The sequence below is a fragment of the Gymnoscopelus microlampas genome (genome assembly GCF_963454915.1).
Source record: "Gymnoscopelus microlampas genome assembly, chromosome: 21".
Taxonomy (NCBI): Eukaryota; Metazoa; Chordata; class Actinopteri; order Myctophiformes; family Myctophidae; genus Gymnoscopelus; species Gymnoscopelus microlampas.
Genome location: NC_139958.1, coordinates 28192593 through 28205564, shown reverse-complemented (window position 1 = coordinate 28205564; position 12972 = coordinate 28192593). Strand labels below are relative to the sequence as shown.

At 42.0% G+C, this 12972-nt stretch overlaps 1 protein-coding gene across 1 annotated transcript in view; it reads right to left on the bottom strand.

Annotated features, from left to right (window-relative positions):
* The window catches only part of lrrtm4l1 (leucine rich repeat transmembrane neuronal 4 like 1), a gene marked incomplete at both ends in the record, with an annotated part of 68617 nt that overhangs the window by 37285 nt on the left and 18360 nt on the right, over nucleotides 1-12972 (bottom strand). Inside the window, one exon of the mRNA XM_084047181.1 lies at nucleotides 9029-10677. Within this exon, the coding sequence (XP_083903307.1) occupies nucleotides 9029-10677 (1649 nt within the window). The remainder of the gene's footprint in view (nucleotides 1-9028; nucleotides 10678-12972) is intronic.

Below are 12972 nucleotides of genomic sequence, written 5' to 3'. Positions count from 1 at the left end.
TTACCTGGTCTAATGGTGATTTTCGTAGGTTGTACAGGACTTCTTCATCTTAAATTTAAATAGCTGGTCTATGATTATCAACTCATTTATAACTAGAAAAAGTGCTCCTCGGAGCACAGGTCTCCGCCAGGTCAGGTAGGCTACTGTGGCCTCCTGGTGGCGCTATAATAGGCCAACGTGAAAAGGGTGCCATTTCTTCTTAGGCCTTGCACGACAATCGGACACTGACTGCATTCATGATTTGAGGCATTTTGTCAAAAACATGTGTTTTGCTGAATTGACCTGTTGGTGGCGCTATAACAGGCCAATGTTAAAAGGGTGGCATTTGTTCCTCAACATAGTGTGAATGTGCGTGCAAAGTTTGAGCGCAATTGGACGGTGCGTTCATGATTTGCAGAATTTTGTTCAAAACAAGCCAATAATGCAAACTTTAGATGTCAATCTTAGCCAATCAGTATGGAGTATGAAAAATCAAACACATCCGTCTTGATCACATGACTATAGAGATCATGTGTACCGATTTGCGTGAAATTTGGATACAATTGGAAGGAGTAGTATAAAAAAATGTGTTTTACACAAGTCGGCCTCCTGGTGGCGCTATAAAAGGCAGATGTGAAAAATGCAGGGCTAAGGTTTTTCCTTGACCTATAGGGAGTGTGCATACAAAGTTTTACACAGATCGGTGCAATTATAGGTAAAAACACGAATCGGCCTGTTATAGCGCCACCATGAGGCTGATTTGAACATTTTCAAATGGTAGTTCTTCCTCGGCCTAATGGGAATGCGCGTGCAAAATTTCACGGAAATCGCATGCTGTGTTCATGATTTGAGCCATTTTGTTCAAAACGGAGCACTCCTGCAAACTTTGGAAGACATTTTTAGCCAATCAGGATGGAATATGAGAAATCTGAAAGACCCGTTTCGTTTAATGACTGTACAGATACTGTGTACCGATTTGCGGGATTTTTGGACAAAATCTGTAGGAGTACTGTCAAAAAATGTGTTTTGCACAAATCGGCCTCCTGGTGGCGCTATAACAGGTCCCTGTGAAAAATTTGGGGCAGAGGTTCTGCTCTGGTATCCAGGGACTGTGTGTGCACAGTTTGGCTGCGAGTAAGCCAACGGTGCCGGAGATTAGCTGTACACAGACAGATCGAATGACGGACGGACACACGGACGGACACACGGACACACGGACGGACGGACAGGGGGTAAAACATACTCTCTCGCCATGCCTTTCGGCCTGGCGGAGACAATTATTAGTCTATGATGTGTGTCACAGTGTGTGGTGTGCATGTGCATAACGGCGGCACTGGGAGGCAGTAAAAATGTCATTATTTATAATTTGCATACCGGTGTTGCATACCAGTGTTGCGCAACAAAAATAGTAGACCTATAAGCTCACAACACCTTGTGAGCTTACAGATGTAGTATTTTCATTGTGCGACACTGTCATAGGACGGTATATAGATTAAACATTGGAAAAGCTACTGGAATTGACGACATTGCCAATGAGGTATTGAAATCAGATCATCAGTTCATTAAAATCCTGCTTGAGTTGTTTAAATCCTGTCTCGACAGCAGTATTGTTCCTTCTCAGCGGTATGACTATCATAAAGCCTATAGTCTTTAAAAAAGAACCCCAAACTTCACCTTAATTACAGAAGCATAACGTCACTGTCGGGTGGAAACCTTGTATGTACAAAACTGTAACTTTTTCTTGTTAATACTTTTCATTGGTTAAATATGTCTTAAAGCCACACAAACATTCACTTTCAAAACTTTCAAAAAGTTGAAATATGGAGATACAAGCCTGACAGCAATGACGTCTTATCAGTAATGTATATAAACTATATTCCTCTCTCTTAAATAATAGAATTATAGATCATCTTGAAAGGTTGCGAGCCTGTTTGTTGATGAACAGAATAGCTTTCACAAAGCAATATCTAGTATTCACCATATTTACTCAGACTCCGCCACTTCTGTTATTCAACTAATACTTGAAAAATTCGATAACGATTCTTGGGGTCACGATTCGATAAAATAAATATTTTTCCAAATCAAAACGATTCTCGATTCGATTCAGATTCTTTCCGATTTTTTCGATTCAAAATGAAAAATGATATAATACCAGAGAGGGTTGTGTAAAAATTCTTGGTTTTGATGGAATCTTAGATTAGGTGTAGTTCTGTTTGATGCAGAAACACAACATAATTGCCTCGATGCAACTAACATTAACAAGTGACAACGAGCGTCAGCTGGACAATGACACACACCTCAGCTGTGCTGAACTGAAAGTGACTGGAGGAGTTAGTTTTAAAAAAGCCCTTGAATATGACTGAAGACATGATAATGTTTACTGTGATTATGGTAAGCTTACATATCATATCACAAACACCAAAACCAAATAGTTAAAAACTCACTGGAAATTGTGAATCAATTTTGAATCGTTGATAATAAGAATCGCGATTCTTAGATGAATCGTTTTTTTCCAACAACCCTAATGTTAATGATTTAATTAGCTCTCATAGTAATAAATAAAGCATTCTAAATTGGAGGTTAATGTAGCAAATACGATTGTAGGCATACAATTGTAATGGCCCACGACAATATCCAAAGAAAACCTAGTTACTGGAGAACAGGCCTGACCCCACGGTCAAATGTGATCAAGTTCAGAAAGTGGATATAGAGTAGATTCCACATGTGTGACATGTGTGCCATCCCAAGGGTATAGCCATGAGATGGACACATGTTTTTTGCCCCAATTGCATTCTGTGATACAGCAGGACTGCTGCTCTTTGTAAATACTTAGTTTGAGTCAAATTAACAAGGAAAGAAAATATACAAGTGATTCCACAAGCAATGCCACAGAGAAATGAACACGGAAAATGAACACAACAAAATTGGCAAAGCAAGACAGACACGCTGATTTCACATTTTCGGAGCTTGGTGACAGTTCCCCTTTCAACATCGCTGAAGACAAAATGGTCCATTAAACTGTTGATAAGAGTGTTGTCTAGGATGACCTAGACATCACCAGGACGATGTCTTTTCAATTTACACAACACCACAAAAATATTCAAATAAATATCATTCAAATCATCAATATCATGCTTCTGACAGGTGCATTGTGGTTGGTGCAATGTGGGGTAATTATAATTACACCTGGTGTTTTTTTATTACATACTGTATGTGCTCATTGAAGGAATTTGCATGTTTAGTTCTGCTGTGAATGTCATCCTGTCACATCTCCTGTTGAATCTCATGGGAAAATTTAGATATTTGACTAAATACACCGTCTCTGCCAGAACCTTCGAAGGAATAAGCTATGACAAGAGCTGACCACCACTCGCAGCAATTCATCCTTTGATAAGTACACATGTGCAATAAATAAAAATTCCATGGAGATAACTGCATTGAGTTCTGTGGATGTAAATGAAATATGTACAATGTATGGAATATCAGCCAGTCAAACCGCCGGGATCATTTGTTTCTTTTTGGAACACAGTTCTTATATGACGCGATATTAAACACGTCTATGGGAATTCAGAATGGGGACAAATAAAGTGACCCAGGTAGGATGCGTAAATTACGTCAGACTTCGGTGCTCTATTGTTTTCGGGCTATTGGCCCAACAGCCATGTTGGGACAGCCAAGGTTAATTTGTTAGGAAAATACTTTGACTATGGTCAGAAGTAAATTAATGTAGATGCTGTTGTGCTAAACACACACACAAACTGTACACAGTACAAAATCTTAGTGCACTTTCTATATTCAAATGAATCCAATCATTTGTTAAAATATGTCCTTGTAGGGGAGAAAAGGGTAAGAAATGATGGCCATTAAAATAGAAAAAATGATAGAATAATGAAACTACACATACTTTGTTATAGTGCACCCAGATAACACTGATCACTGTAAAGAAATATAGATATTATGCAAGCAGCCACAGACACAAACTGTGCGATTGTAGTCTAATGTAGATAATCCCCTTATGCAAGATGAAACGGTTATTATCTATTATCCTTCTCCTTTACGTTCAGTTTGTTTGCTATAACATATAGCACCTGACAAAGCCAACACGGCGAAACGCGTCATGCTAAATAAAAGATGAATCCTGTCCATTGTCTTAGGAGTGTGCGGTCCCTTCATGAGAGAAGCAGTGGGAGTTTTTTTGTCTTCTTATACATTGTCTTGCCTACCAGCACCTCCACCAGGATGTGCATGAGAGCTGCCTGATTTGCCAGTTTTTATAGTAGATTTCCATTACTTTGAAACTTCTCCCACACACTCTCTGAGGGGTGTGGAGTTCAATGGTGTAACCCGGAAGTACAGATATGACAGTGCAACATAGGACTAGGTTTGAAGGCCGCGTAGCGGCCAGCGGGCTGAAAATCTAGTATACACACACATACATATACCATCGCTTATATTTTATTTTAAGAAATACATATATATTCTACATTGACTTAAAGGTAGGGTAAGTGATATTTTTTGGTTAAAAAAAAATGTTGTTTTTTTTTGTTAAAAGGTTAAAGCACTATATTCTGATTCTGATAGTAACCAGTGCGATAGCGTGTTTGCTCAGTAACAGGGGTCTCCCCGTCTCTCCAGCTCTTTAATAAACAGAAAATGCATTTTCAGGTAGGTGACAAAATTTCAGCCAATCAGGAGAGAGTACCCATTTATCAGCTTCATTTTTATAGTGTTCCAGGTCCAATTTTGTCTGCTCATTTCTTTGTGTCATCACTTCCAAATTCACTTGTTTAATCTGTATCCTGACTGAGTTCTCTATCCTGATTGGATGAAATTGGTATCCCGACCTGAAAATTAATTCTCTGTTTAATAAAGAGCTGGAGAGACATGGAGACTCCTGTTACTGAACAAACACTCTATAGCAATGAGAGTATAGAGCTATATCAGAATATAGAGCTATTTAAAGGGACTACACCATGAATTTTAACTTTTTCTTCTTTTTTGTGTGTTTTTGGTCTCCCCTACCTCTCATCTATCCCCAAAAATACCCCAGTTTGAACACTCAGGCTTTCACAGCAAATCTGGGGTTTTCTGTAAATTGGTCTCAAAACAGGCCAAACTAATTTGGTCCCTGATGTGACGTCACGTCACGGTACAATCCCTCCCGTTTTTCAGTTCCAACCAATCTTTTTTTTTTTCTTAACTTTTTCCACACAGAACCAGGAGATAACATGCATACAAACTGGCTCAATAGCGCCCCATGCCAAACAGGACAATGTGGTATTGCAGGTGAAAGTGCTTTATAAGCCAGAGAGAAGTTAGTTGGAATGAGTATTCCTTAAATCTTTTGAAAAACGTTTCAGGGACATAAACAATATGATATTAAATATTATTATTATTTTTTAAATTCATGGTGTAGTCCCTTTAACACTTATTTAACCAAAGAAAATCACTTACCCTACCTTTAACACATCGGGTGCCGATCACGGTCTGAACCGTGTGTTTACATAGTAGCGCTCTGTTGCCGCTCACGGTCTGAACCGTGTTTTCAGTCTTTTTGTTTTTTTAGTTTTTCTCCGCACGGGCGGGGCTAGAGCAGCTCTGGGAGTACCCATTGTGATCTTGAGAAGGAAGGGCCAGATAGATCACCGGAAACAAAAACATGGCTTCCATCCGCTTCCTGTCTATTTCCTTCTTTAAAACGCCTATATCTCCGAATCCGTTTCCGGTGGTGAAAACCGGTCATGCGCGATGCGCGATCCCCCCCCCGTTGTAACTGTCGAGTGAAATGTTATGGTTCCAGGCTGTAGCCAGGGTCAACATGAATGGATGCTTTTTTTTACGTGGATTTGCTCGTCATGGAGTCTAAAGCTTTAAACAGCAAAGCGCAGTCAATGGGGAGAATGCTGGCACCCAACGTAAGTTGTTATGAAAAAATGCTGGCACCCGATGTGTTAATATAGGCTAACGGAATAACGAAAACTAGATGTGAAAATATTAGGCATTACAAACTAAAAATACCACATTGTGTTGTCCTTTACATCCGTGCCTGCCCAGACTCATACAGTATAAGCAGTAAAAGAAGACTTCGAAGGGATTTAATGAACATGTTTTGTGAGGTCAAAGTGACCTTTGACCTCACAAAGTGACCTTTGACCACCTACTTCTAATCGTTTCAATCATCAGTCCAAGCGGACATTTGTGCCAAATGGCATGACAGTTCCTCAAGGATATCACGTCCACACAAATAATATGGAACAGACATGAGAACACAATGACCTTAACCTTTGACCACCTACTTGTAATCAATTCATCTTTGACTCCAAGTGGATGTTTGTGTCAAATGTCATTAAATTCCCTCAAGGCGTTCCTGAGATATCGCGTTCACAATGTTGGGATGGTTGGATGGACAGACAGGCGTACAAACGAACATACGGACGTGCAGATGGACGGACAATCTGGAAACATAATGCCTCAGGCCATGGCTGTCACCGGTGGAGCGTAAAGGCATCAAAAAACTGTAACTGTATCGTGTCTTCACAAAATGAACTAAAACGTGTGTGTGTGTGTGTGTGTGTGTGTGTGTGTGTGTGTGTGTGTGTGTGTGTGTGTGTGTGTGTGTGTGTGTGTGTGTCAGGAGAGGATGCAAAAACATATATCAAATTCAGTGCTGCGGCACTTAAATCATATTACAGGTAATAATTAGTTTCTGTATCTGAAAGGATTAAGGGCATAAAGCATTGATAGAGTGCAAAAGCATTAGTCACGCTCTCTGCCATGTAAGAGCTTAGCTAGAAGAAGAATTTTAATGAACATCTTGGGTGCCTATAGGTGCTTTGTTGCCGTCCCAGCAACAGCTCACACAGGGAGAGGTACTAGACAGGATATTTCCTACAGTGTCACAGGTATTCACAGCTCAGATAAATGCCAGATTTGTTATGAAAACTAATGGCGCTTAGGTTCACTTGCTGGTGATGCACAGTGGAGGGAGGTGGAAATCACAAGAGTGGATTGAAAATAGAGCTGGTATTGGGGAGAAATGACAAAATATTTTGAGATGAAATTCTTCACCATTGGAAGGGGTGTTCATTTTTCTTTGCTTTATGTATTTATTTATTTCTTAAGACTAATCATTTGCACAATCTCAGTAGGGGTTTCCTCTGATATTTGATTCCCTCCAGTTAAGCTTATAAATAGATCACCTCACAACATACAGTATAACAAATGCGCGCACGGGCGCACACACACACACACACACACACACACACACACACACACACACACACACACACACACACACACACACACACACACACACACACACACACACACACACACCTTGAATAATCTCTTTAAGTCAGCTCACTCAAGTTGTGCATCCTTTGATTTGAAGGGCTACATATGCACTGAAGCGTGCATCCTGAGATCAAACGTCCTGCAATTCTGAACTTTCAGGCAGGTGATCGTAATTACCCTGGTAAGGAAGGATATAAATATGCTCCTTATCATCGTCAAGAGATCCGTATATAAACCATAAGCTTTGGGATTACAGTACCTGTACTGCCTCGCCTCTTTACAGATTACCACGAATCTCTTAACAACCAAAGTACTGACTGTTTTGCCCCCCTAGCCACCCACCCAAAAAGCTTCAACACTAAAGCCTAGCACAGGCCAAAGATTTATGATGAAACGAAACCGTTTAAGCCTGAATAATACTACAATGTTGTAAAATAAGCTCACAATGCACCGAGGATGCAGTGCTTTGTGAGCTTGTACATCAGCCATTACCGGTGAGCGAAACCAGCGTACAACAGAGCGCAAGTTAAACAATTAGAATGTACTGGAGAAAAATCAGCAGCGGTCTGAATTACCACTAAAAGGCAGACGGTAAGTTACAGAGGTATGGTGGGCGGAAAGCCCATGTAGATAGTAAAACTCAGCCAACCATAGAAGCCAATAATGGGCATTCAACCTTGCACAGAGTGACCATGTTGATGTGTGCCTCTGATATTTTTCTATTAGTTGCTTTAATGAGCTGCCAAGCAGCTTCTTGCACTGTGTAATTTGGTATCCAACTGTGGCTAATCAATACTGCTTGATCAATTCCTGCTGTGATTTTTGCAATGATTGATGTTGTACTATGCTACAACACCAAGAAGTACTCTACCCATGTGATTGATCGATAGAGACAGGCATGGACATAGACTTAAAAGGTGCTCATGGCATGAAAAAACTATCTGAGAGGCCACCAACAGGGCAATTCTCCGTGTTCTCTCACACGTGTGCGTGCGCACACACACACACACACACACACACACACATACACACACACACACACACACACACACACACACACACACACACACACACACACACACACACACACACACACACTTTGTATTACTGTATATGCATTTAAAAACATTATTAATTCCAACATAATGTACCTAAAATGCCATGTCTGATAATATCTTAAAACATTCTGTGAGGCATGCCATGGTCCTGTACGTGTAGACAGTTGTATAAGAGATGCTGTACACTGAAACTGTTAAGGTTTTTTTGAGGCAAGCTTTTCATCAGGTGTAAAGTGTGCCTTTAAAATGATAGAATTTGTGATGAAAAACAAACAATAGATAAAAAAGATGTGATAAATAATGTGATGCAAAAACTCATTCATTGCTTAATTACTGTTGTAAATTGGATATCCATATTCAAGTGACTACTGACAAATTGTGAGAAATTACTGAGTGTAATAATGCTGTGCTCTGAAGCTAAGCATTGGACCACTGTCCCCTGGTTCACACCATCATTTCTATTTTCCAATCTGCGGTTTAATTCAAAAGTCCCAAATAACTGGAAACTTTGAAGATTTGAAGTCAAGCGTGTTATGAACCAAGAGACAGGGGTGCTTATCTCTCATTCAAAGGCATCTGTTTCTCTACAGTGCATATCTGATGAAGGATTTACCTCTCTGTTGAGCCTTTGTGTTTAGATTTTTGTGGGGGGGAATCTCTCTGTTTTGTTTGTTTTAGCTTGATGCGATGCGTCATACCTCACACTCCCTGGAGCCAGAGATTGTGCAAGTGCAGGAACCAGTGCCGTTGCCCAGTACCTCCAGTGCCTCCGGGGTGGCAGCGGGGTTGTAGCTCATGTAATACTCTTGCAGCTGGGAGCTCAAGTTCTGCTCTGGCTCCGGGCTCTTTTTCCGCCGCTTGCGTCCCACCATGGACCGCTGCTGCAGAAGCCTGGCCGCGCCTGGGTAGCGCCGCCACAACACATAGATAATGGTCAGGATGAGAGACGTAGTTAAGAAGAGCGCCACGCTGCCCACCACAACCTTGTGCAGAGTCATGTGCTCTATCTCCGGGGGCGGCGTGATTAGCAGACTGTTTAGTGTGGGCCGCGTGCGAGGAGCAGTGTCTTTTGGGTCTAGGCTCACGTGGTTGGGGACGTTTGGGTGGGGGAGGGGTCGAGGTCTGCCCGGGGAGATATGAGGTCCAAAGGTTGTGGGCGGGGGCAAGGGTGGTGGTTGGCTAGTAGGGGTAAACGTTGGGTCTGGGGTCGTTTCAGAGACTAGGTCCGAGGTCGGTGAGGGTGTTTCAGTCTGAAAATAGTCATTCTCCTCACAAATGCCATGGTTCCTTGTGGCCTCCATGATTTTCTCCCCCTGCAGATGCTTCGGGCTGCTGCAGATCATAGTAGTGTCTTTAGTTCCCCGGAAATTCCTCAACCAGGCCACAAGAGGGCATATGCCTGTTCCACAGTCCCACATGTTCCCGGCCAAGCTGATGGAGGTCAGTGAGATCCAGGCTGACACAGCCTCCTGAGACACATTGGATAATTTGTTCGATTCCAGGTTGAGTATCTGCAGATTGGGCAGGCAGTGGAAAACAGCTGGATCCAGGGTCTGAATTTCATTTCCAGAGAGGTCCAACTTTTGCAGGGTGTACCAGGTCCATGGAAGACCTTGATTGACCGCTCTGATGCGATTCCACTGCAGGTAGAGTGACCTCAGGTTGGCTAAGCGTGGGAACAGAAAGAAGTTGATCCGGGAGAACTGGTTGTGCTCCAGATGCAGCTCCATCAGCTTCTGCAGCCCCAAGAAGGTGGTGCGAGTCAGAGCCTTGATTCGGTTGTAGCCCAGATCAAGAAACTCCAAACTGCGACACTCTAGGAATGCTCGAATGGGGATGTTGGTGAGGCCATTTGAGCGAAGGTGCAGATTTTGCAGCTTTCGTAGACCATGGAACTGACCAGGCTGCAGCATCTCCAGTTTGTTATATGACAAGTCTAGACTGCGAAGATTGGGAATCCCATGGAACGTTGCATTGTGCAGCGATGTGATCTTGTTGGAGCTCAGGATTAACTCTTTTAACCTGCGGACACCCTGGAAAGCTCGGCTGTCCAGGGCAGAGATCTGGTTGTGGTCCAGGTATATCCAAAGCAGCTGGTTGAGATGAGCAAACTGATAGGGAAGCAAGGTGTGCAGGTCATTGTAGCGCAGTGAAAGGCCCTGGCAACCCACAGAGATGTTCTCGGGGACATCTAAAAAGCCGGCTGACTCACAGTGGACAATCTTCCCCTCGCAGCGACAGTTGTTAGGACAGGTGCGCTCACCAAAGCTGAACAACAGTGGAGGTTGCAACAGAAGAAGGAGGGGGAAGAGGATGAGCGCCAGTTGTCCATCACACAGCAATGGACCTGTAGACACAGAGAGAGAGAGACAGACAGTGTGAGATTGAGAGAGACAGATACAGTACTGTGTGTGTGTGTGTGTGTGTGTGTGTGTGTGTGTGTGTGTGTGTGTGTGTGTGTGTGTGTGTGTGTGTGTGTGTGTGTGTGTGTGTGTGTGTGTGTGTGTGTGTGTGTGTGTGTGTGTGTGTGTGTGTGTGTGTGTGTGTGCGCGTGCGCGTGCGTGCGCGTATATATATATATATATATATATATATATATATATATATATATATATATATATATATATATATATATATATATATATATATATATATATATATACTGTATATATACAGTATATATACACACACACAAAAAAAATCCGGATCCAGAGACAGCAGAATAGACAGCAGGTGACTAGGTTCGCCGCATACTGTATATTGATTGCCCTACTCTACCGTGCTACCCAATACTAATAGCTATAATTTGTTTGAATTGGTGTAAGTGTACAGCAACCTTCTTAATGTTGGTGCCCCCTGCTGCAGCATACAGCGCACACATTTGACATTACACTGATTACTAGCTGGATTGCCATGACATTTTCTGGGTTCAGAGAATGAACCCTCCTGATTTTGGAGACATAACCAAAACCGTGGGTGCCCATGGGCTTTCCTCTAATGCCGTAGGTCAACATTTCCTCATGCACACATTTTAAAACAAGACTACTGGATTGCCATGTGGTTTTCTGTGCAGCTTCAGGCTCCACAGATGATGGTCTCTACTGACTTTGGTGACCCCATGGCTTTCCTCTCGTGCCAACCTCAGGCGGGGAAATAAAGGGAGTAGTTATACTCAAGTGCAAAGCCAATGCAAGAGCCATCATTAATCTGAGAGAGAGACTATTCAGACACAGCTTGCCTCTGCGCCTCCTCTCTGGTCATCCTCACTCACTGCAGACTGCCCAGAACCGTCAACAAGTTGTTTGCTTAGCAAGCTACACTGAGATTCCAAATATTAACTTGTGATGCACTCTCACTGTGCTTGGAATTTTAATCATGAGAGAAAATGTTATGACAGATTATATAAGGAAAGTTAGATGAAAAAATATCTGCAAGGGACAGGGATTGTTGTGCCTTGAGCTTATCCTTAGACATTAAACTAACCTATTATTGTGTGCGAAATGAATTCATAAGCAGTGAATGTTGTTACTATGAAAAAAAAAACGTAATATACACTACAGCACATTACTCATTACAAAAAAAAAAGCAGACAGGCAATAACAGAAGTATTTTTCACTTGCCGCAGCAAGAGAAAAATAGTGACATTTCATTTTGACTAAAATAGCAACACATAATTCCAGGTGAGTGTTGACCTTTGAGCCAGAATTGATCCAAGTACTGCAGACTGTATGTAAGAGACAAATCAGTCTGTCCAAAATGACAATATTAATTGTCATATGCGTTGACTAACAGGACTGCTCTGACTTAACAAAAACAGTTTGGAATGGAGGTTTTAAAATATTCCAAAACATTCAACCCATTCTTATTCTCAGCTCATTGCATAGTGCTGCTTTATCAATTCGTATGGCCTCCATATTTGTACAAACCTTTTCACACCTGGAAACAAGACTCTCTGATTAAACCTTGGGATGTCTTAAAAGGTAAGGAGATTTTCTCTAGGAGCTTTTGAGGTGTACGGGTGCAGATAATGGAAACAGTGAAGTGTTGCTTTTCCAACTTAAATAAAGTGTATTCAATCTTCACCGGTCAACTTAATTCTTGCAGACGGAAGCTAAACAAAACTAAAAGAGGTATTTAAATCAAAATTCTAGTTTGCGGTCTTATAGGCAACACAATGAAATCCCTGTTCCTCTGTTGGCCCCAGTCATGTATCCTCTCTTCCTACACTGTTTCCCTTCCATTTCAGCTCCCTCACTAGGGCAATCAGCTTATAGTTTAGCTGGGAAGCAACCATTGTCCTGAATGCCTTGCTGATGCTGACTATGGGTTTTGTAGACTTTTGTAGTCCGTGTTGCTGCCACCAGGAGGGAATGCATCTCCCCTCTGTGACACTACCTGTCATGACATCACAACCTCTTGTATCAGTACTAGACACCAAGGATTTGTGTAAAACAATGTAACTGAGCTACACTAAAAGCTCCCTTCCAAAATAAGTAGCTCCCTACACCTACAAGTTTCTCACTGGGCAGTTTGAGCAGTATGGGCTGCCGGCGCAAGTGTACAAATGGAACCAAAGGGACCCTTACGGGTCCATTACATTTGTCAATTAGTGACAGTCTCGGGAGCAGAACGTAATGTTACC